Here is a 24,077-nt window from a genome sequence, read left to right as displayed (position 1 = left end):
CTTGGCATCAAATTCGCATTCGTCTTTGATGATTTCTTCTCCGTCTTTCATAGTAATTGAGGCAACTCACCAAGGCGATCAACAGAATCATGTCTTGGTAGATCCAAATTCTTGTTTGTGTCCGTTGTATAATGGATGCTCTCAAGTTGCTATCCCGATCCACGGGCCTGAGAAACAGAATCTCGAATTCCACAAAACCTTCGCCTGCTGTCAACGATGAAGGGACGACTTTGCAAGATGCGAAGAACGCATCCACAAAAAAGAGAAAGCGGGGAACGGAAGACTCAGTGGTCGACGAAGGTGTTGCGTCGGTAGACATGTCAGAGGCAGAGATCCGTCAACTTCAGAAGAGACACAACGTCAAAATCGTGGACCTGAACAAGTTTCGATCCATCGCCGATGCCGAATCACGAAAAGCGCAAAAAGAGCACTCGAGACTATTTCCGCAGCCATTAGTATCCTTCGGCCAATTGCAAACTCGGCACAAAATCAACTCAGCCTTCGTCCGGAACATCTCGCATCAAGGCTATCGTGAACCAACAGAGGTCCAGATCGCCACTCTACCCCTTCTCCTTCAGAATTCGCTCTCGACCTCGGGGGAACCGGATTTGCTGACTGTTGCGCCAACTGGAAGCGGCAAGACTTTGGCCTTTTTGATCCCTACCATTCATAAGATTTCTAGCCAACGAGCGGAAATGGATGCTGGGGTGAACAAGCACATCAGTGCAATCATTCTTGCACCTACCAAAGAACTTGTGTCACAGATCGTCAACGAGGGCCGGAAGCTAACCTTAAAAACCGGGATCAGCATCACGGCTATGAGAAGAGGCATGCGATTATTCGAAGACCAACAAACATCAACACGACATTCGTCTCACCAAACTGAGGACAAGGTGGATGGGGAGAATGAAAGCTCTTCTGAGGAAGAAACCTCAACAAATCAGCCTCTTGTCAAAGCCGACATATTGGTGACGACGCCACTGAATCTGGTCCATGTCCTTTGTCCATCCTGGGAACTTGATCAATCAATCCCACCTCATCCACTGCCGAACATCGAGACACTTGTGTTCGACGAGGCCGATGTCTTACTTGACCCCCTCTTCCGCTCTCAGACCCTTGCAATTTGGGCTGCATGCACCTCACCAACTCTTCGACTCAGTATGTGGTCTGCTACCATTGGCTCTAACATCGAGGAATTGGCCGTCCAGACAATTTCGGAGAGACACAAGCGCCTCAAGATTAAGAAGGATCAGCGTCCACCTCTTCTCAGGACCATCATTGGACTCAAAGATATCAGCTTGCCGACAATCTCCCACCGATTGACCTATACTGCGTCTGAATCAGGAAAACTACTAGGCATGCGCCAGTTGCTTCGACCATCACGGTCAAATGCGTCGAGAAACGGTGAGGACGACTCGAAGCCAGTCCGACCTCCATTTCTCGTCTTCACTCAAACGATCGATCGAGCGCAAGCTCTATACAATGAACTTCAATACGATATCCCCTCTGCCGCTGGCGGCTCTTCACGGATAGCAGTCCTTCATTCTGGACTTCCTGACCATGCTCGGTCAGAAATCATGAAGAAGTTCAGGCTTGGGAGCGTGTGGATTCTCATTACAACAGATCTTTTAGCTCGTGGGGTAGATTTTCGAGGCGTGAATGCAGTGATCAACTACGACATCCCTACCACGGTTGCGGGTTACGTGCATCGCGCAGGGCGAACTGGACGAGCTGGACGAGAAGGCGGTGTTTGTATCAGTTTCTACACTAAGGACGACATCCAGTATGTCAAAGGTATCGCCAACGTGATTTCAGCAAGCCAAAAGGCACGATCAAAACTGGAGGAGGACGCTTCCACGGGTCTAAGCCAAGGGAGCTCCAATCGGAGAGACGATATCATTGACCCATGGCTCCTGCGTGCGCTACCAAACGTGTCCAAATCGGCTCGAAAAGACCTCAAGTTACATGGAGTGCAATCAAGGCGGGCTATACGGGCGGATGATGATGAGAAGACCAAGCGATTGAAACGAAAGGCAAGGATTGGTACCCAGAGTGGATTTGAGAGACGAGAGATCAATCGAAAGCGCGGCGCAATCGAAGGGAGTAGAAAACTCGGCAGGCAAGATCAACAACAGAGTACTGAGGATGATTGGACTGGGTTCGATTGAGTACTAGACCTAGTGTGCTATACAGCATCGAGAGCAGAAGTCATCACTGCACTCTCCACAAATTTACTGGATTGCAATATAATTCCCACCGGCAATACACACCACGATCCCTAATCGCCGGTTCTGAATTCATCAAAGACACGGAACGGATCTGCCATCCGCGGATCTTGGTTTCGACGGCACCCAACTTGTTGCCGACTCATTAAACGGGCGATTCGAGGCGACGCAGGTGGAAAATCACAACAACTCATTATTATTGTTATTACATACTCACATACAACAATATTCAACCCCTGACGACCTAGGTACTGACCACAATACTCGTATAATTCGCCATGACATTACACTTTACTCCTCGTACATCACTCGGCAATTCTCCGAATCCGCCAAGGCAAGTAAGCGAAACCAGAGACCGAATTTGCCGAACTCTGGCTTCCAATTCGCCATTACGGCAGAGCGGCAACTACCGTAGACCCGTCGGCTATCCATGCATACTCATGGATAGGTAAGGTCAGGTCAGATGAGTTTTCATGCCCTGCCCTGCCCTGCCCTGCCCTGCTAGTCGATACCAGTGCACACACAGGCTGTTGGAGCCGAGAGTCCATGCCTGGGACCCGGCAAACAAAGCTCGGCGGAATTTCCGACCTGAAGTGACACAAGTGAGCGTGTGTTGGAAATCAAGGGTCAATGGATCAATGGGGCTTGGTAGGTATGTCGGACCACCCATGGTGGATTTGTTACACAGTATATACGGAGTACATAATCATAATAGGGAGGAGGGTTGGTGGTTCTAGGCCTATGGGGAGGAAATCAGAACAGGCTGAATTAAATCCCAAGCAATAATCCTTGGGGCTTTAACTCAGATGGATGGAATATCCAAGTTCTAGCCAACCTGTTGTCAGCTCGGAATGAAATGGCTGAGATGCGACTGAGCTTTGTTACTCATTCATGACTATTGAAGCTGAAGCTGTTCTGGCGACCCATGGTTCGCCCTGTTTGTTACGGTGTTTGCTCTGGGTACAGGTTTCCCATGTGCTGGCGCGCGCCAGTCTGGAAGTTTCAACCGGGAGGTTCAAGCCAGCAAGGACGCTCGTGCCCACAGAATCCATTGAAGGACTGTAATAACCATCCATTCCAGATCAAGGTCAAGGGCGAGGTCGACTGTATGTTATTTCATTGTCCAGATGCGCACGGGCAATGACGTTTCACTACCTTCGCTACACATATATGGCATGCTAGTAGCCACATCCGAACATCCATTCCATGTTACTCGTAGGCATGGGTCTCGATCAAGTCCCACTCATAAGTCAGCACTGGGCACCGTGACCGAATCATTGGGAGGTGCCTAGGTACCTGAGAATGCGTACGCGGCACTCGTAAACATCCATGCATACCTTAACTATATGTAAAAGTATAAATGTCTAGCGATTGTACAATGTATGCAAAATGTTCGTTTCAGTTAAAGATTCACTTCACAGGTAAAATAACCTAATACTTACTAGCACGGTTAATTTAGTAAAGGCAAAGGCACGGGTCCTACGCCTTGGGGGGATGTTCTTGTTTCGACCCCAAAGTACGGCTGAGGGGGTCTAGACCATGGTCTATGAAGACCAAGAGTCCCCTGAAGATCCTCTTGGCCCTTCGGCCCGCAGAAGTTGAAATCTGGTCCGCTAACTTGGTCGTGCTTGGGTTATGGGGATTTCTGTGTTCTGGGCCCACGTCCAAGGATCAAGATGAGTGCCTGTGGGATGTGTATGGTCGTACAGGACGCATCCCACACGTTTTGTGTTTCGTGGCGCGGTACTTGGCTACCATGGATCTGGAAATCCCAGGTTTTAGATCCTATACTAGTACTGTAGTACAGTGTCTATGTGGGTAAGCTTGCGATGTCTGATCAGATGAGATCTGAGATTGCGAAGATTGAGTTAGCTAGACGCCTTAGAGATCGAATTGAATTTCAAAGTGTACTTCGTATCTGTAATCCTACCGTTCTATGTCGAGATCGTGTGAGCCCGTCAATCTTAGGTATGTAATTGTATCGTCACATGCTTTGTCCCACTCAGGAGATGATGCGAAACTGTTGGTGCAGCAAATGACTGCTGCTGAAGACAATGGCGGGGATTTCAAGCAGAGTCGTCAACATGCTGTATATCAACCATGCATGCAGCAGCAGCAGCATCATCATCATCATCATCACAAATCCAGGAATCAAATCCCCAGACTCTTGTCCAGGAAGAAAAGTCGATTGGGCCGCATGAAATCTCCAGTCAAAAGGCCCATCGCAAACGATTCTCAGCTTGTCACCTACGCATATGCAAGGATCACTGGACTGCCCAAGCTTCTCTACCTGGACCTTAGGACCTGACTCCAGGGCTAATAATAATAGGAAGAGCACCTCAGTAGAAAGTTAAGTTTGTTGGAGGGTAAAGTAACAGAGCAGTCAAAAATGAAGTGTTGCTGCCGGCGGTTCTTTTGGACCGGCCGCACCCTACATACATACCGTACCTAGAACCATGATAAGGACGAGAGTTTATCACATGGTGATGGGTGGTTGACCAGTCGTCCAGTGCGGTGCCTATTCAAGTTGAAAATTCTATGTATCAGCTCTCATCACAAACAGAACTAGTCGGTTGGGTTCGGAATGGAGGATGAGTGATCACCTCAGTGAATGTGTGTATTGTGCATGGTGCATTGTACCTACCTAGTACCTAGTACATTGCAAGTCTCAAGTCTACGAGTCTTTTTCGGCTCGCAGTAACGGCAACCAGAACTCAGACTTAGACTCAGACTCAGACCATTTCAAAATGAAGGAACACAATATCTTGAATTAAAGTGCAGTGCAAAATTTGCCGAGTTATGCTACTACAGATGGATTGATGGATGAGAAGAACCAGACATCATACGAATTGATCAACATTGGTAGCGGGTTAGGCATATGCAGTCACTCCACAAAATTACCGGCTGTTGGAGCCGGAGTTCTAGGGAAACCCCCCCGGGGGGATCCCGCTGTCGCCTAAAAGTACGAAAAGGAAGGTAAAAAAGGCTGCAATTCCGTATTTCGCCGAGTATCAGAAAACCAGAAAAAAAACGGCCGGCTCCGTCAGTTGCCTAAAGGTACCTACCAGATGACCTGCATGCATGGGGGTAAAGTTTTGCTTGTGTGCGTGCTTGGGTAATAAAATGTTGTGGAGTTAAAGTGACACGAAAGAGAACAAGTCAGAAAAAAGAACGTGACTGGTAAAATTCGCTAAAAGATTCCCCCACTCGGGAGATCGGCGCTGAATCGGCGCGCATGGCATGGCATCCCATCCGCTTTGTGAGGATGCCATGTTAGGGGCTCGTGAAGAAATCGAACGGTCGTCACAATACAAAGTGGAGAGGTTCCGAAGGACCGGAAACCAGCACGGCATCCCACGACGGGGGGGCTGGCTGGTTAGCTACCTGGCTGGTCGGTACCACACGGCCCCCTCAGACCTCGTATTCGGTAATACCTTATGGAATTTATCGAAAGCTTTGTACCCATTTCACATACATTCATGGGTGGAGTCTACCTGATACGACAAACATGTGCCTTGGGCTGGGCTTTGGCTATGGGAATGTTGGAAGGATTAAGGAATTGAACAGAATTCCCAAAAGATGAGACAGTCACATGGTTTTATTGCGTGCTGAAGAATAGCAGAGTACTTGATGGGTATAGAACTGTAGGCAGATACGCACAAAATGGACAGACGGTCGGCCGACTCCTGCGAACAGATCGGATAGGTGCTTGTCATCGCGTAGACCCTGTTGTAGATAACCTCTTTCTCATGCGAGGAGTTTTCCTAACTGAAACCAGAGAGCTGTTGCGTTCCTTGTCGACTCTTCCACTGGGAATGCTGGAGGTTGCAGACTGGCTGCAGACACTGGCGCTTCTGTCTTTGGAACAGTAAGCCCTCAAGATTTCACTCTCGTATGGTAATGAGCTGGGGTGGCATTCTTCAATCAGCATGGCTAGATCTGGTGTTCGAGTGGCGAGGCATTGTAGTCGAACAAGGGCTTGCCGTTGACGCCGTCGCATGGTATAAGATGACAGAGCCTGGGCTTCGAGTGATAATGAAGGTCGTGGAGAGGACGTGGCAACCATGGTGTCTGACATGCTCAAGTCCCAGAGGGTAGGGTCGAATTCGTGGACGGCAAAGGCGTCGTCGGAGAGAGGGGTGTCGGGGGTTTCGGGTCCATCGTAGAAGCCCTCGTCGGGGTCTGTGTCGGATGAGGAAGATGAGGAAGGGAATTCATCGGGACTCAATGGGGGAGAATCCATTACAACGTCATTGAGTGCCTGGGATTGTAACTGTGCCGTGATTGCGGTGACTGAGGGGCGGCGAGGTGCTGCTTCAGACGATCGGTATGCGTCGAATCTGGTATCTCGTTGGGTGGCGCGGGATCGAGAAAGTGGTGAACATGGTCTTGAAGTAAAAGGTGAGATGTCTGCAGAAGTACAGTCGTGGACGTCGGGGTCTGATAGAGGCGGGGATGGCGCAGAGCCAAAGGAGAAGTTTTGGTTGAACATGGTGGTTGCTCTCACTCTCGGAGTTGGCGAGTGTGGGCCACGGCGGTAGAAACTTGTATGTTGATATTTTCAGATCAAAGGCCGTGTCGAGGATGTAGAAGATGGAGGAAGTTGAATGTCGGCAGATATGAAGTTGGAATTCGAGTTGCAGTTACAGTACCAAGGATGAGACCCAAGATCAAGGTTCTAGAGGTGAAGCCACTCGGTGGAATCCGCGGCGGCGTCACAGCGTCAAGTGTCGTGGCATTCACTAAACTTTCGATGTGGGGTCAACGCTTGATTGAGGGCTGATCCGGCGAAAGTTGGAACGCTGCAGGAAACTTTGTCCTGTATTATTAATGAATGTTGATGGTGCAATGGATCTTTTGACGCCACGAAGGTAGATGGGCGGGTATTGGAATATATGCGTGGCGCGTAGAAGTAATGAAGAGACAAAGGGCGATAACAATAGTATTTAATACTTAGATATGTATGTACCTAGGTAGGTACGTACATTAGCTGACCGACCTAAGGAATGTATGTAAATTCTCTATGCGTACCATATCTTCTCATCAAATCCTAGGTGTCGCCCCCCGCAGGTGGCCCCCCCAGTTCAGCCCAAAATCTCGTCGGCGGCATATGAAAGAGCGGCACTATTACTTACCTTAGTGCTTGAAGAAAGTGAAGCCGACATCTGGTAGGCTGCTACCGCTGCCTGGCTGGACCCGTCGAGGACAATTCGCTTAGCCATGCATCGACCCACGATGTCCATCCGACGCCCGTCGCATTATTACTGGGGCACTTGAGGCCGAGGGGCCAAGGGTGCCACTGGAGACCACTGGAGACCACTGGAGACCACTGGAGACCACTGGAGACCACTGGAGACCACTGGAGACCACTGGAGACCACACCCGGGAGCCACTCTGGGCGGGTACGGAGGCCAAGGGAGGTCGGATATCACTAGAAGCGAGCGAAAGAATGAGCGAACTCATCAGTCTGGATTCTCGATCTTGGGTTGGTTTGGCGCTATCCGTACCCGTAGATACTCCGTAGTCACAGCGGGGATGGTCTCCCTGCTCCTTGGTTCTCCCATCCTTGTTGGTGCCACCAGTGCCGCCAGTGCCACCCTTTCATCACCCTACTCCGTACTAAAGGACTCTGGGTCCAGTACTTGTAAAGAATATTTTCTGCAGGGTGGCCTGCCTGCACACACCCTCAATGATAGTTCATGATTATTAGACGCCGTGTGTAGATGTCAGCGTTAAACTCACTGCACCTCAATTTGGCCGAAGTCGCGTCATCGTCATCCGGAAATGCATAACTCAGTACCTACTGCATTGTGAAGTGGTAGAAATCGAATGTCGTTATTGTTCCTCGGCCCATCAAATCTTCTCCTTGTTGTGTTACACTGTAGGACAAGTCTAGGCGTCCCCAGGCATGCCTCGCGCCCTCTCCTGCACCTTCCATCTGCACAATTATTAGGTCATCAGTGTTGGGTGATCTCAGGCTGTAATTAGCCTTCAGGGTTTAGCGTGCTCAACCCTTGCTGCTCACCTCATTTAGGTAGCTTTGGAAGGACGCTAGAAGATCAACCCGTGCCCCCAGTGTTGCTTCGACAAGGATTGCGCTGCCGATTAACGCAAGCCGTTGGCGCTTTCACTCGCTGCCCAGGTCCGACCCGCCTCTTGTTGGTCAGTTACGCTCGATATTCTCATCAAGCCAAGTGGTTTACATTGATCCCAGGTGACGTTACAAGAACGCTGAGAAGCTCGGCCGTTCTATGATCGTCGCAGTCGCAAGCCCTAAACTATCATTCGTTGTGCATTGCCAACCTGGACTCTCCCACGACATCTCTCGAGAAGCCATCAGGCCGCTCTCGACCATGTTGGACGTGTCGATCACCACTGCCAATGGCACCGTGGTATAGGCAATCTTTCGGCCGTGATACCTAGGTCACTACAAGACCAATTTGCCACCAACACCATCGACCTTATCGCGGGCCTTGCCCTCCTGGTGTCCACATGTCTTGGGCGTCGTTATGTCAATCTCCTCACCAGAGAGGTGGACTCGCAGCGTCCACAAGAAAACAAACCCACGCGACCGATCGCTGACCATATAATGGGCTACAATACAACTGCTTTGGCTCTCCGGCCTTGCCCCACTTGACCTTGAGAGAAAAGGCAAGGTCGAGACCTAGACGAGTGCCCAGCTCGTCCATCGTGTAAGGATCTGTGTGCGATAGATGTCCTTGGATATAATCTTGCGCCGTGTAAAGAGTGGGTGATATGTTACAGATTTCGTAGTAAGTTTCACTCAAAGGTGACTTTCCCAGCAGGAAAAAGTCCGAGTACAGTTCTTGCAGACCCAACATAAATTCCTCCAGAACCCCGTCGATGGATGTGCTGGCCCCTGTTGAATGCGACGAATGTGTCGCCATGCCCTCCTGCAGTGCTGGCCTTCTCGTCCGTTGTGGAGATTCTGTGCTTGGGGACGTTCGACTTCTTTCCTCACATGCTAGATTGAGCCACACATCATCTCGAGACACTGTCCATGGACGACTTGAGCTTTTCTGGTCTTCAGGGAGCACGCAGCCACCGAGTAGATCTTCCGATGAGAGTTTATAGCCGCCTGCCATCCAACTCGAGACCGAATGGTACTGTTGGGATGGTGTCCGAGGCCCGGTCTCGGCCATTGACGATGGATACGACGAATCATCCAGGTCTGGCAGTGAAGCGGCATCGTTGATGAACCGAGTGACATCAATCAGACACGCCATGAGGAATTTATGGCGACCACTGCTGGGAATGACAAGCGGTGTAAACAGAACTAGGTGGGTGACGGGTTCACCCGCGGCATCAACTCCCGTGACAATGTCCATCGATGTTTCTTCGCATTCACGGTTGTTGAGGAAGAATTGTTCTCCAATGTTGAAGATATATCTGAGTTGTTCAGATGCCATGACCACAGGATATCCCGGCGTCATAGTGTCGAGGATGCAAAACAATTTGAAATGTTCTACAAGCGGGCCCCCACCCATTGACCCAGCCAGACTTGCGGGCGCGGTCGATGTGCTTCGAGATATTGACGCTGATGACGACGACGAAGTGGTTGATGAGTAGGCAACAGAAGTGCCCGACGCCGACGGAGACTTCAACCACGAGACATGCTTTGGTTCGACTGGCGCACGTCCAGACTGAGGATGCGACAAAGTAGGGCGGGTTTCGGATGCCCGATAAGAATAAGAGGTGTCTGGATGCGGTGATGGTGATTGAACAGGGTGCAAAGTCGCACCCTGCCGTAATTGTCTTCTGGAATCTTGCACCTTGAGAGTCGACAGGCTGGAAAAGGCGGACAAACTGGTCAACTCGGACACACTTGCCTGGTACGGATCATGTGACTCAAGAACCTCCGCCAAATTGTGCTGTACCTGGTGATAGGCAACAGTCGAGGTTCGTAGATATGAGTTGTGAAGTTCAAATTGACTTAGACTTCGCGCAGGCAGGAGCGTTCCATGATGAGGTCGACTAGTGCTTGATTGGATCTGTTGATGCGAACTGAATCTGTTTGGAATGGCATGGGAAACGATGCTCTGTTCGACACTGACACAGCTCTCTGAAAAGCCCGAAAAGAGGGATTGTTGACTATGCAAAGCCAAAGAAGTGCTACCGAGAGTTGGGCCTCCTCTGCGCAAGATTCCTGAACCAACGGGCTGGGATGCCTGAGACTGCTGGAAAGCCTTCTTGGTCCTGCCATGGAAAAGATCCTTGAGAGCTTGTTTTAGAGACCGTCGAGGCTGTTGAGGTCGACCGTGAGACGCCATTATATTGTCGGACTTTCTGAGAAAGGAGCTGGGAGGTGTCCATGGGTGGGCGACAATGACACCGCCCTGGTGAAGAAGAGCGGTCGAATACGTGTGACTGATGGGAGAATATGAACAGAGGTGAGGTTCAAGAAGAGTAGGAGATGCCAGCTCCGATTTGTGTAACCCAGTACAAAAAGAATAATCTGTGCAGGAATTCGGTTCGGTTCAACAAGTGCTGGGGACTGACAGCAATGACAGATTGACAGACTCGCAAAGTTGAATAATGGCAGGGATTGGATGAAGAGCAAAATCAAACAAATTGAGGCTTTCCGGATCGACGGCGCCACGCAAACAACGCTCAAAATCAATCACACTCGCTGCCACCAACCTTGACAGATGCTCGGTATTGGAGCTTAGCAGCTGAGGTTAAGGGAGAATGACAATATTGTGGATGCGAGTTTCTTTGTTCATCTCGACTGCATCTTGAAATCAACGAGAGACGTTACAGACGAGGTGCTCGTGCTGCTTAATTATCTTTCGAGGGGGAGAGCGTGTGGAATACGAGCGCAGAAACAAAGGCACGAGAGAGAAGAGCGAGGTTCCATCGCAGTGGACCTTATGGACCTTTTGGGGAGGAAAGGTCTCCCTATAGAAGCATCCCCAGCCTTTACTAACCTCATAAATTCCAGGCCGGTGGTTTCGAGGAAGCAGACACCCAACGCCAGGCACAGCTGCAGGCCGAGGGGCCCAGACGCAGGGGCATTGCCAGGGGCATTGCCAGGGTCAATGGCCTATGAGTACCTACCTAGGGCTTATGATCGACTGATGGGGGTTCCTTGGGTCCATCATCCTACCGGGGAAGCCAGGAATCTACGCCTATTTGAGTGCACTTTGGGGCCAAACACTGTTTTTCGGGTCAGGGTCAAGACTCGCTAATGCAGTTCTTTGAGCACTCGTGGACCTCTCCATGGCTAGATCCTAGGCTTCGTTGGCTTGTGATCTTCGGATGTTGGATGTCAGGCCTGTCTTGCCACGCTTGGTCGGAACAGTGGACTGAGATAATGGATAAAGAGATTTATGTGCTCTCATCGGTGAAGATGCTGCCAAGTGGAAGTTTGCCTGTGGAATGTCACGTGCTCAATGCTTGAGTCGCCCATTTGAAGTGGCAATTAATCACAACCTGCATTGTTTTGGTTTGCAATTCACTCACCTGGACTTCTTTGCCAGAAATTTAATGCTGCGTTGGGGAACTGGTATCATGAACATAAAGAACCCACTGCAAGACTAAAGTGTGTTTATCAGAGGTTTGATATTATCAAGATACTCCGTAGATATTTATCGTTGCGGCAGCGCCAGGAACCAGCGTGAACCTTTGACCAATCAGAAGCTTGTATGGCTGGGCGGACTCTTCCCAAAATATTCCGAGATTTCGAAATCAGCCAAAGCTTTGCGTCCAGTCCAGTGCAGTCTCACGAGCCGTGATCGAGTTGTCTTTTCTTCACACAACACCACACCACCAAGAAAACATCACTGCGAGCTCCAACCCGCGGTCTTTTTATTCTTGGGCACCGGTTTCCCCCTCTATCATCCACCACGCCCTGTCTGGCATCCTGCGCAGCCATGTCTTCTACTCGAGCTACCCGCATCCTACTTCGTCAATCCAATCTTGTCGTTCGCCGAAATGCCTTCAGACAAGCTTCGACTGCCTCAGAAGCAGCTGGCAAGGCTCAGGAATCTGGCCAGAAGGCAATCTCCAAGGCTACAGAGGGTCTGAGCCGTGTCACAAGCTCCGCAGGCTCTGCCATTTCAAAAGCTGGTTCAGCATTGGGAAAAGTTGGGGGAAGGACGGGCAGATTCATTGCCTTTGTTGAATGTACGATAAAAACACACTGTTCATCGCGTCGCTGTCACACCTGCTAACAATTCTGCGCCAGCATTAATACCACCCACCGTCTACTACTCTCGCGTCGCTTTGGAGCTGTCCAAGATGGTCGCTCGGGGTCAACAATGGGCACCTCCGTAAGGGTTTTCTCGCGCCTTTCAATCCATACATTATTAACCAACTCTTGCAGCTCGCTGGCTCAATTTCAATCATACTTTCAACCTCTGACCAACATCGTCCGAAACCCTCGATCCATCTCCTCCGCCACCAGTTCTCTGACCAACTCCGTCAACCCACAGCAAGCTCTGAGCACCGTCCGAAATGCCAGTGGCCGACAAGTAGCCACCGTTGGACTCGTCGCCGCTGAGATCCTCGGCTTTTTCACCGTTGGCGAGATGATTGGACGCTTCAAGGTGGTAGGATATCACGGCGAACCAGCTCACGAGCATTAAGAAAAAGTTATCAGCGGGTGGAAGACTGGGAAACCTACTTTTGCTTGTAGAGGATAAATGGATCTTGTAATCTTAGGAGTTGACCCCTCGATCAGGACGATCAATACATAACCCTCAGATTAACAACCAGTTACCAAGGAATCTGGACAGCACCGACGTCTGTCCAATCCTGCATTGTACGGCCAAACCCACATTGATTCTCTGAGAGTCAATCAGGGTATCAACCACTACTTAGTTGCTCTCATCAGTTGTCGCGCTCTCTCCCTCTCTCTTTCTCTCTCTTATCCCGCACAAGGCATGGGTTTGATGATTGAGTTACATCTATCCTGAGATTGGACCAGGTTGAGAGACCGCGATCGATGATTCGCCCTTGCTCTGACCTCCAATACTGCGCTGTATGCCATTCAGGGACAGTCAACTGGTGCTGCTACTCAGCGACTCACATTGTTCTCCCAGATCGAAGACTCTTTTGCGCATAACTTCACTTTGGTTCGACGTATGAATTTTCTCCTGAGAAACTGCTTGATATAATCACGTGCTTTGACATTTCTTGGCGTCGTGGCAGTCGCTCCTTCCTTCTGTCAACTCATAGAATTGGCCATGCCCTATATAGGCATATGCATACCAGAAAAGGAAGGAAGCCAGATTTATGCTGCGGGCAGAGAGACAATCACAGACTCTTCCCCACCTCAGACCATCTTATCGCTTCATGATTGATGCTTTCTGGGCACATATTCTTGCAATTCGCGGAACCTTTTCCACCGGAGGGGAACCCAAGCTTGCGGGGCTTGTTTTATTACCGAATGCCGACTCTCCCATTTCCAAACCACAAAGCATGAGATACGTAGTTCATTCTGTACGAGTATCTTCTCCGCAAGATAGACAAGATCTTGCCGAGCTCGCCAATCAGTTTCACTCAAACGATCTCACAGTCTGCGTGCTTGCCGACTTCCGTTGCTTTGTGGCCTTAATTGCCAAAGCCTTCTTTACTTATTCCATATTCCTCTTCAGTCGTTGTCCATCTCGACTCCTCGGAGTGTCCATCGCAATCCGTCGTCTGTCCTGTATTGACCGCTTCGTTGGAACCAAAGAACACCTTCCATAAAACGCTTTGAGGCAGCGACATGGCTTCGAGATATACGGCGGCCTCAAAACCCGCCCCAATTGACCTCGGCTCACTGGGTTGGATCCAGGGTTTGCAATTAACATCTCCCCAATCACAAAAGGATCTCGGCCAGTACTATGGCGGCATTCCATTTGCTCAGGCGCCTGTAGGTCCTCTTCGTTTCCGCAAAACTCGCCCTCTGCCGTCAACCTTCAATTACGGTACCAAGTCAAACCCGGGTCAGTACACTGCAGCTGGCCCAATATGCCCACAGCCAACATGGCGTTGGGAGGTTGATCCCAATACCTGGAGTGAAGACTGCCTCAAGACCAACATTTGGGTCCCGTCCGGAAAGAAGCCCGCAGCTGGATGGCCTGTCTTTTTCTATATTCATGGAGGTTTCCTGCAATTTGGTTCCGCCGATAAACCCATCGATGTCATTGCCAAGATGTTCGAGGAAACATCCTTCCAAGCCATTGTTGTGATGCCAGCCTATCGTGTCAACGCTCTTGGATTTCTTGCGAGCCATGAATTGGATGAAGAAGCCCGAAATGCCGGTGAAGCGACAGGCAATGCAGGATTTTGGGACCAGAGAGCTGCCCTTGAGTGGACTTCGAGGCATATTGCGTCTTTTGGAGGAGATCCAAAAAACATCACCGTGGGAGGCTATTCTGCCGGTTCACATTCCACATTTCAACAGTTGTCTCATGACCTCTTCCTTCCAGCCTCTCAATCCATCATCAAACGCGCAATAATGTGGTCCAACGGCACTGGCCCGCAGCCAAAACTCCTGGACGAACACCAAAAGAGTTTCGACGAACTACTCTCTACTCTGCACATTTCTCCCAAGCTCTCACCTTCCGAAAAGTTGGCCGCGCTTCGAGCCGCACCTGTCGCCGACATTATCAAGGTTCAAAACACCATGAGGTACTCAGAATTTCGAGGATACTCTGATGGTTCGTTCATCTCAAAATCACTCATCAAATCAATCAATTCTGGAGAGTACGGCCGGCGCATGAAAGCGAGAGGCGTCAAACTCCTCAATGGCGAATGTGCCGACGAGCACTATCTCTATCAAGACTGGCGCACACCGGCCAATTCGTTCCAAGCCGTTCATGCACGATTGTGCGCAGACTATCCTGAAAGGGTTGTAAACAATGTGCTTGATTTATATACAAAGAATAAGCAACTTCCCCAACATTGCACAGACTGGTGTGATCTTTTCGGTCGCATTTATGCAGATCTGCAGGTACACTGTCTGGAACGGGGCTTTCACAACAATCTTGCGAACGCAGGCCTCGAGTTCGGAAGGGACGTCCTCCGTTACCGCATCGAGTGGCGGGCAGAATGCGTCGACGCTTTGTGGCCTCGCGAGTGGAAGGTTACCCATGACACCGATAGCGCGATTTGGTGGTGGGGAAATGGCTGGAATGAAGGCTTGTCCGATTCAGAAAAGAAGATCGTCGGTCCGTTCCATCGACTTTTCGCGGATTTTGTCGCTGGCAAGGATGTCCAATGGGAGAAGAAGGGTCCCAAATATGTCAAACGTCTGAATTCTAGTGGTGGATTGGATATGTGGGAGGACGAGAGATGGGAAGAAGCACTCCATGTGTGGAAGGCTGTCAATGGATCTACCAGTTCGGACGGGTCTTTGCCTGCGAAATTGTAAATAAAGGTTTTGAGAAACAAGTTGTACAGTGTTCTGGCAAGGATTTACGAACCAAATCAATTAAAATAGGCAGTTTCAATTTAAGGATCAGGCCACTGACGAAGTATATCCTGTGCACCATAGCAAACCCCTGATAATGCTAACAAGGTCAAGTGTACCTTTGTTTGGATGGCTGCAGTTTGATGTAGTCAGGTCGAGCACGCTTGATAGATCAATGTCATTGTCTTCGATGACCGTGTATGGAACCTCCGAGACCATTGCCACATCAACCAACACCTTCTTAGGCCAGTGAAGTCACTTTACGTTCTCACTTTAGGACCATCAACTATATAATCGATCACACATCTGAGGCTCCATCAACGACAAGACATGTCATACACTTCGTCATCCCGGTGTCCATGAGTAAAAAGGCCTTTGGAACCAGATGATCCACCTAGACCCTCAAAACCCAGCACAGTCTCAGGAAGTCTTGATGGCGATTTTCTCGTCTGGGGTCTGCTGGCCACTGTCGTCCTCAACTTGGACAACGTCACCAAGCATAGCAGGCTTCCTTTTACCAGTGACGTCCAGCACCATCGACTTGACCGTGTGAACCATAGTCTTTCTTCCTTGCCACAGCGGGAAGATGCCCACACAGAAGGAACTGAAAAATAGCCATAGAATACCGACGACGACCCACCCTAGACACAGTTCAGCCACGACAATTCAACAACATAAAAATTCATGATCATGGACTTACCTGTGAAGAACTTCTTGCTGAATATGTACCCAGTCCCATACATAGGCATGGGCCAAAGCACCAGGAGAGCCAGTGTCATGATGCCAGTCAAGCTTCGTGCAATGATGGCAGACTTGTGGAGTTTGGTTTGCTCCGCTGCCTCCTGCTCAGCCGACTGCATGATGACGGTGCGAGCCATCTCAGCGTCGACACTGGCTCGTCGCAGAATTTCTGAGTCGTCGACCTTGCGAATCTGTTTCATGGATTCCCAGTCGTAGTTTTGCTTACCAAAGGCAAAGGTGAGGACAGGGATGAAGATCAGAGGGCTGAGCAATGCAGTGACGTTGCCAGCGAGCATCGGATTGTTGGATCCCGTGCAGTCGACGTTGAGAACACCACATTCCTTCTTGGCCGTCACAAGCCACGCAGTAATGGCACAGATGAAACCCAGTATAGGAGCACCGGCTGCGGCTTGCCAGTTCTGGTCCTTCCACATCAACGAAAGAGTCGCTGGCAGGACGGCGCTGGAGATGATGCAGCCCATAAGGAGATAAAGGTAGCCCTAGGTACAAAGCATTAACAGAGTTAAGAGTGATTACAGTCGCCAAATGATGTCTTACCATTCCTACACCAGCATAGAATAGCCCGGTTGAAAAAGACGCCAGAATAATAGCATATACCACACAAGAGACATGTGACATTCGAATCAGGAACTTTCCAGAAGCCTTGGGGTTGATGTAGGTCTGGTAGATGTCGTAGGTCCAGATTGAGGACACGGCAATCAGTTCTGCTGAAGACGCAGAGGTAACAGCCATGAAAATCAGGAGCAATGTGGCTGCCGCTCCACCTTTCCCAAGCAAAGCCACTGCAGCATACGGCAGGACCAAACCGGCAGAGACATCAGCATGAGGGATGCGGTCGGGATATGTCGGAAAAACAGGATTGCTTTCTAATGCAAGCGCTGCAAGTCCCATAGTGGTAGCGCAAAGCCATGGGATAGCAAACCAAGACAGGCCTCCTAAGACATAGCCAGGCAGTGCATCAACTGGAGAGGCAGCGATAGCCTTATTGTAATATCCATTGTCCTTGGACTTATGTTAGACACCGGCAACATTCCAGTTAGTAAACCACTCACCAAGAAGACAGTGCCGAAATTTCCAACAATGTTGATAACAAAGAATATAGCTCCTTCTCTGCTCTGCATCGTGAGATAACTGCCCTCAGCATTCCCGTGAACTGGGTGTCTCGCCGCGGCTTCAACCAGCAATTCCCAGATTTTCCCGGGAGATCCGGCAACATCGCTAGTTGCGTATGCACTGAACGCGAATATGAATATAATGGTGAGGATAATAACCGTATGAACATAATCGGTGAGGAATGTGGCTTTGATCCCGCCGAACATGCTAGGGAAAGGTATATCAGCAAGTATTGCTTAGGAGGATACAGAGTGCCTCACGTATAGAGCACCACGCCCACAGGGAGCAAGAAGCAAGCTGCTGCGGTGGGAACGCCGCAAAGGGAACTAGCGACAGCACTTCCACCGGTCAGAAGCATAGCTGTGACCAGAATATTGGTCATGAGGCCAAAAACAAGGAACACGATATGCGAGACAACTCCATATCTTGCTTTAATGACTTCGAGGAAAGTATGAGCGTTGGGTGCTTTGCGCTTCAGTCTATCGCAGACGAACAATTCTTAGCATAGAGACGCTGTAAAGAATGTGGGCGCGTTGGGTATGTACTCACTCAATAGCCAGCGTCGCGAATAGCAGGATCTGAACCGTGGCACCAGAGGCATACCAGAACGGCCCACTCACACCGTATGAGTAGGCAACGCCAGAGGATTGAAGGAGAGTGGCTGCCCAGCTAGTTGTATCATGAAGTCAGCATCCACTTTCACGTTACGGATCCCCAACGTTAAACGACAATTTATAAGTGAAGGCCATGGCAGCCCAGTGTAGAGAACAGGTACGGAGGTGTTTATTCCGCCGAAGAGGTCGAAGACAACTTACGTCCAGGATGAAACAACTGCTGCTGCAACCAAACCAGATTTGACTGTTCTGCCAGCCGTTGAGAATGCTTCTGAAGTTTGAACCTAAGGAATAAATGAGTTGACAGCACAATGGACCAAAGTAGAGAGGTTGACTGACTTCGCCGTGATAGCGTTTCAACGCCCATGTGGTGAATATCATCCCCAGGGCGAAGGCAAAGCCCAAACCTAGAATGATGCCATAGCCAAATCCTTGAGAGAGCGGCACATATGCCGCCCCCGCTGTGTTGGCCATATTGTAGTTGCTTTTTCAAATATTGGCTTCTCACACAAGAGGATTAGAGGTTGAGGGATGCTCGACAGGCCCTGTGCTGAGTGGAGGGACCAGGTCAGAAATATATCTGTCGGTGAGTGTTGGAGGATCGACCATGGCCCTCCCATCGCCGAATTCAAAACCAAAGAGCACATGATTTGAGTAACGTGGAGAGAATACCTGGGGCTGGAAGATAGCACAACCGGAGAAAGACAGACTTTCCCACACTGCCTTTTGCGACACGCATGAGGAGATCTTCGATGTGAAGATGCAAGCAGCATACGGAGTTTCGCGTGCATGTGATGCGTTCTGGACGATGCACCAGTCCGCCAATGAAGGCTTCTGAATCCAAAGCCAGATGCAGGGACTGGCGATGCAAATAGACCGGGGTCTGTCGATCCAAAGATAAGCAACACGCCCCAAGAAAGCCACTGGAGCTTCTGAGGCATGTTCTAGCCTAGTAGTGCATACGAGTACTCCTAGGTTATGAGTTCGAAGCCCCAATTCACCAATATTGCCGCGGTTGGACAATGAACGCTAACAACTTGGGTGTATTAAGCATTAAGCTTGGTGGTTGGTCAGGACGGCAATGACGGGTATAGATACCTAAGATACAACTGTAGCATTAGTCATGCTTCATACCAATGGCAACATGACCTGTCGATGCATCCTTATCGGGCCTGCCCGAAAGCCTTTGACCATCTCGTACTGGAAACTGCAGGTAGAGTTTCACAAGCACTCACGTCCGCCGTCTTATCAGTGTTTGAATTTGGTTGCATAAAAGCAACGAAACTCAACACAAGCTCACAAGTCCGAGGCTTGCCATTAGCTTCTTCAGGCTGAGAGTCGCCGTCTCCGCTTGGCACGATCCTTGAACAGACTCTGATCGCTGTAGGATGATGTCTACGGAGTACGTACACTCTCGCCTCGCTCTCGCTCTCGCTCTCATGGATCTATCAAATCAGTGAAGAGATGTGGGTCATCGATGCTTGTTGGTGGGCATGGTAGTCCTGTCTGGACATCTCTCAACTTGCCCATCCATCCCATTTTCCTTCCACCACCTGGTCAGCAACTACATTTCTGACGCATTGCTTGCATAGACATGCGTACTTCTGCGTGCGCTAACATGCAGCGCATCTTTCGACAGACCTAGGTATTATCTGGAGAGCTTATGGGGTCGTATCAATGCCATGCGATTGGCTACGCGATTGATGCACTTCACTTCAAGTCCAACACGTTTAGTCTGAGCAGCATGTCATCCCGTGTGGGATGTCTTTAATACCTAGTATGTTAATGTTGAGAACTTCTTTTTTCTTCTCCCTCCATGTCACGCGAAACCACATTGTCCGCTTAACGCATCCGAACGTAACCTCACTTTCAGGTACTGGGATTTGGATTCGAATCCGGAGATTTGGCTGTCTGATCACCACGAGAGGGTCATTGTCTATAGCCTAGAACGATGCCAGACAAGTAGGGATCTGAAGATCGAACATCTAGTCAAGCTCATTTCCTCACCATGAAAACTTTTTTCCCTCAGAATCTCCCGAGATCACTACCACGTCGATACATTCTCACGACAAGGGGGTTCCATCCTTCATAGGTGAGCACAGAATGTCGGAGAGATTAGACTGATCTAGCCTCGCAATTTGAATAAGAGGCTTTCCCATGTAGCTCGCATTAAGGAACTCGCTATGATACTAGAGTAGTCCATAAGAATGGAATGCAATACGATCCTGACAGCTAGGGATGGTTACTGATCAAACACCGTAAGATACCTTGACACTATTCACCACTATCCCCGACTCCAACTCCGACAAACCTATCTTGAAGCCAAACTTACTAGGTAATGTCTACACAGCCAGACGCCTAATACAATCCATGGTCTATACCGATCCATCTTCCACCTGCACCTGTGCAAAACTGTCCTCCAAGTCGATCTTGTCTCCCAGCCCCTGGGACTGAGAAAAGATCATTTCACCACTATTCTGCGAGAAAAGTTGTGAGTTCTGACTGTCCGCAGATCCTCCTGAGGAAATGTGGAACTGGTCATCGTTGATGTTGACCCAGTCATGCTGGACGGGTGCCTCCAACCGACTGGTCATGGCATTTGTGTCGATCATCGTTTCGGTGTAAGCATCCTGTTGTGAATTTACCATCTCAAAATCGAGGAGTAACTCGGGTTCAGGCTCGCTCTTTGCTCTCGAAAATCGGCCTTGACCATTAGCATGATGTGGAACCTCGATGGCATTGGTGGGCATCAAAGATGTCATTTCTGGCTGCCCGACTGTAACTGCTTCAGTAGTACTAAGGCTCTCTGTCAGTAGTGGAAAGGTTCGGTGGCTGTCATGGCTATGCTCAGGCATCATGACACCGGGAAAACTGTGGTGGGAGACAAGACTCGGCCTCACTGCCAGCGGTGACGTCCAACGCGGCATATTCTGCATTTGGTCATATCGATTCTGGTCGTGAAACGGTGTCTGCGGAGCTCCTGACGATTCGGCTTGTAACGACATCCTGCGATCCTCTATTGCACTGGCTGCGAGCAGGGCTGATCGGAGAACCTCGTCTCGGCTGTCAATGCCGGTCCAGTCCTGGGTCGACATGGAATTTTCCGCCACAGTTTCCATTTTGACAAAAGGAGACCGCCTACCCTCGTTGGAGAGAGTGTGCTGTTCGCCTAATAGTGTCGGTTGACCTGACCTTCGTTTCCTCTCATCGTTTGTTCCAAGCTGCTCTTGGAGCGCTTGGTGGCATTTGACATCGAATCTCGCCAAGGGATATTCACCATGAGACGTCAGTCGCTTGTTGTGATCCGTCGGCTCAAATTCCTGGTATGATGCTGATCCCTGATGCTGCCCCTGTTGCTGCTCTCGTTGGGCATGCAGTATTTCAATATTTGGAGCCTGGTTGTTGGTGTTGTCGTTTGTAACCATTGAATTAAGCTCAGCATTGGTGCCATCGGTCTGCCCAAGAGAGTCCACATTGTTTGAGATGAGATGACTAGACTCGTGGTTGAGCTGACTATAAGTGCCCAGCTCTTCCGGCTTATATGACATCAGACTATCTCCCTCATCCCCTCCTGGGCACAAATCGTATGACAGGCTTGGCTGCCCTAGGAATTGATTGTTTCTGTCAAAGAAACCCTGACTGGGAGAATCATCCATCATTGTGTCCAGGGCTAGTGTAGGCAGCTCCATGCCCGGATCTGTTGGGAAAGGACTGTTTGTTGCGAACCTTTCCGGTGGCGGTATGAGGTTTTGCCATGTTGTAGTGCCGACAAACCCATCGGGTGTTAGGGCGAATTTCCACAACAATATTAGCACCCGCACTTTGCTCGGCTTCCCACCTGAAGGTGATGGTTCCACAGCCCAGATCTCTTGCATGATGGAGAGCTTGTGGAAGAAGTTTTGGACTTGTACATTGTTCATGCTGATGGCATTTGGATCCTTGGATTCCATGGCACGCTTCCTGGCTTCTGTGAGCGACGTGAATTGTGATGCCCACCATTTGGAAAGGAAGAATGGTTTGATCTTGCCGTCTTCGGAAAGTCGGCAAGCTTCATGTGCTCGCTCTTGAATCAACTTGCCACCGGCATACAGATGTGTTGTGCATGTCCAATCCGTCAGGTTTGTGGACATGGAAAAGCCCATGAAGGGCTCCTTGTCTTGGATCCGGAAATCAAGCTCGAGATCAATACCAAGCTTGGAGCGACGTGGAGGAAAGTCATCCATGAGTTGAAATGTCGTGTTCAAAAGAACCATATCCGTACGACCACCGGTAGGCCATTCATCAATCATGTGTCGTAGTCTAGGGAAATCGAATCGCCAGTTTGGAACATCCTCAAGCGGAATTGGCAATGATGCCTGACTTTGACATTGCAATCTTGTGTAGTTGTGAAGTGCATTGTCCCAATCCTGAGCAAGACTCACCCTCATATAGAAGCTAAGGCTGTGCAGGATGTAATGATCTGAGGGTTGAGCATGCGTATCGAATTCCCAGTTTAGGTCACTCTCAAGAGATTCACTCCTCTTCAAGGCGTCGTTGCTTTGGCGTTGCTGTTCGTTGACCATATGTTCAATGGAATTGTGATGGAACTTGTGTCCCTCTTTCGTCGTCGGCTCATGTTCATCGAACCTCGAGACACGGTCCCCTATATCATGGATGGATTAGAACGAGCCGCATCCACAATGGGACATAGAAAGCTTACATTCAGGGGTGCCTTGAAGAAATTTGTTCAGCACTTGAGCGTGACTTGAAACTTGTTTCCTTGTTCTTTGCTCTCCAGTTTCACGATAGATCCATTCTGCAATAAGCATATTACGGCCAAAAAGCCGACCGTGTTGTGAGCACTTCTTTTTACCCATTGGAGCGATGTGCACGAGGGCTATATCCGAAGGGTGTCAGTATGGAAGTGTTGCATACGTAAAGTCGATCGACCAGCTGCCTGGAACTCGACGCAGGAAGCCTTACCATTCTGAAATGCCGCCTCAATATGATCAGGCCAGATTGGTTTCCCATCCTTACCAATCTCCTGCCGAGGTCGAGATCGGTATTCTATATATTTGGGATGCTGGAGATATGTTCTCGCGAATTCTGGACCTGCTCTTGATTGAGGTCGGCGAATTCTGTTGGAAGTATTGATGATAGTATTCAGAGGCTTATGCTGAATGGCTCGGCATCCCCTGTGCTCATTCTCTGTCGTCCCGCTTCGAGAACGTTGGTCGATGATGTCGTTGGAGCCGATTTTGGCACCAGAAGTAGAGAGCAGGACGCCAGGGGAGTACAGGCCATTCGAGAAACCGGTAAGATCTGCGTTTGGATCCTGGTTCTCAAAAGCGAGCCCGTCATGGGACTGAAGAACGAATGGATGCACGCTGCTTGGTGAGAGACCTTGAGAGAAACATCCAGGAGGCAGGTGTTGATGATGTTGCTGATGATGGCCATTTTCCTCATGCTCTGAAAACGAGTGATCGGTATGTACATCCATACTGCACACAGCCGAGAGGGAAATGCTTGCTTTGCAAATTTGATTCGGTCTCTGGAATGGGAATGGGAGCTCACAACAAATTCGATGAGATGTGGAATGAATATGGACAGAGATATATCAATAGTCTGGGGTTTGCTGACACCCAAGGTGCTCGTGCAACTCAGCGGCAATACATCAATTGTCAATCCCACGGACATTTTGCCCGTTCGACATCGACCAAGGAATCGAAGCCAAACAAGACAACGCAATCTCAACGTGCAGTAGACAGTGTTGTGTCCTTGCCGCATTGACCCCCAAAGATCCTATGCAAGGGGGTGATAAAGGGATTGGGAGCTCGTGCAAGAAGAAATCACTGCACGATGATGGTATTATCACTTTTGCCGGACCTATTGCAGAAATAGGTCTGAATATGTAATATGAGAGCCCTAGATAGAGCAATTGAATGAGACTCAACTGCAGAGAAG

The 24,077-nt window shown here is 49.7% G+C and overlaps 7 protein-coding genes across 7 annotated transcripts; 3 read left to right on the top strand and 4 right to left on the bottom strand.

The window, feature by feature from the left end:
• Positions 1-65: 65 nt before the first annotated feature.
• On the top strand, positions 66-2,177 carry PV10_01172 (uncharacterized protein). Its single transcript, XM_016365342.1, has one exon. It carries the CDS (start codon positions 132-134, stop codon positions 2,166-2,168), a length of 2,037 nt encoding a protein of 678 aa, XP_016228991.1. The 5' UTR covers positions 66-131; the 3' UTR covers positions 2,169-2,177.
• A 3,560-nt stretch (positions 2,178-5,737) lies between these two features.
• Positions 5,738-6,920, bottom strand: PV10_01171 (uncharacterized protein). Its single transcript, XM_016365341.1, has one exon. The coding sequence runs from the start codon at positions 6,715-6,717 to the stop codon at positions 5,938-5,940; it is 780 nt and encodes a 259-aa protein (XP_016228990.1). The 5' UTR covers positions 6,718-6,920; the 3' UTR covers positions 5,738-5,937.
• A 1,502-nt stretch (positions 6,921-8,422) lies between these two features.
• PV10_01170 (uncharacterized protein) lies at positions 8,423-10,653 on the bottom strand. The gene has a single exon (XM_016365340.1). The coding sequence runs from the start codon at positions 10,514-10,516 to the stop codon at positions 8,747-8,749; it is 1,770 nt and encodes a 589-aa protein (XP_016228989.1). The 5' UTR covers positions 10,517-10,653; the 3' UTR covers positions 8,423-8,746.
• A 1,231-nt stretch (positions 10,654-11,884) lies between these two features.
• PV10_01169 (uncharacterized protein) lies at positions 11,885-13,295 on the top strand. The gene is made up of 3 exons (XM_016365339.1): positions 11,885-12,371; positions 12,433-12,517; positions 12,571-13,295. Exons 1-3 carry the CDS (start codon positions 12,119-12,121, stop codon positions 12,830-12,832), a joined length of 600 nt encoding a protein of 199 aa, XP_016228988.1. The 5' UTR covers positions 11,885-12,118; the 3' UTR covers positions 12,833-13,295.
• Positions 13,296-13,956: 661 nt separating this feature from the next.
• On the top strand, positions 13,957-15,612 carry PV10_01168 (uncharacterized protein; the record flags this gene model as incomplete). Its single annotated transcript, XM_016365338.1, has 1 exon — positions 13,957-15,612. The coding sequence occupies one exon, from the start codon at positions 13,957-13,959 to the stop codon at positions 15,604-15,606; it is 1,650 nt and encodes a 549-aa protein (XP_016228987.1). The 3' UTR covers positions 15,607-15,612.
• Positions 15,613-15,674: 62 nt separating this feature from the next.
• PV10_01167 (uncharacterized protein) lies at positions 15,675-18,826 on the bottom strand. Its single transcript, XM_016365337.1, has 8 exons — positions 18,474-18,826; positions 18,336-18,418; positions 18,070-18,189; positions 17,781-17,999; positions 17,460-17,727; positions 16,945-17,409; positions 16,346-16,886; positions 15,675-16,286 (listed from the first exon to the last, which is right to left on the bottom strand). Exons 1-8 carry the CDS (start codon positions 18,606-18,608, stop codon positions 16,066-16,068), a joined length of 2,052 nt encoding a protein of 683 aa, XP_016228986.1. The 5' UTR covers positions 18,609-18,826; the 3' UTR covers positions 15,675-16,065.
• Positions 18,827-20,297: 1,471 nt separating this feature from the next.
• PV10_01166 (uncharacterized protein) lies at positions 20,298-23,068 on the bottom strand. The gene is made up of 2 exons (XM_016365336.1): positions 22,834-23,068; positions 20,298-22,776 (listed from the first exon to the last, which is right to left on the bottom strand). Exons 1-2 carry the CDS (start codon positions 22,988-22,990, stop codon positions 20,510-20,512), a joined length of 2,424 nt encoding a protein of 807 aa, XP_016228985.1. The 5' UTR covers positions 22,991-23,068; the 3' UTR covers positions 20,298-20,509.
• Positions 23,069-24,077: the final 1,009 nt, after the last annotated feature.

The sequence above is a fragment of the Exophiala mesophila genome (genome assembly GCF_000836275.1).
Source record: "Exophiala mesophila strain CBS 40295 unplaced genomic scaffold supercont1.1, whole genome shotgun sequence".
In the NCBI taxonomy this organism is placed as follows: Eukaryota; Fungi; Ascomycota; class Eurotiomycetes; order Chaetothyriales; family Herpotrichiellaceae; genus Exophiala; species Exophiala mesophila.
The sequence above is the reverse complement of the archived record's forward strand: the minus strand, read 5'-3'. Positions and strand labels throughout refer to the sequence as shown.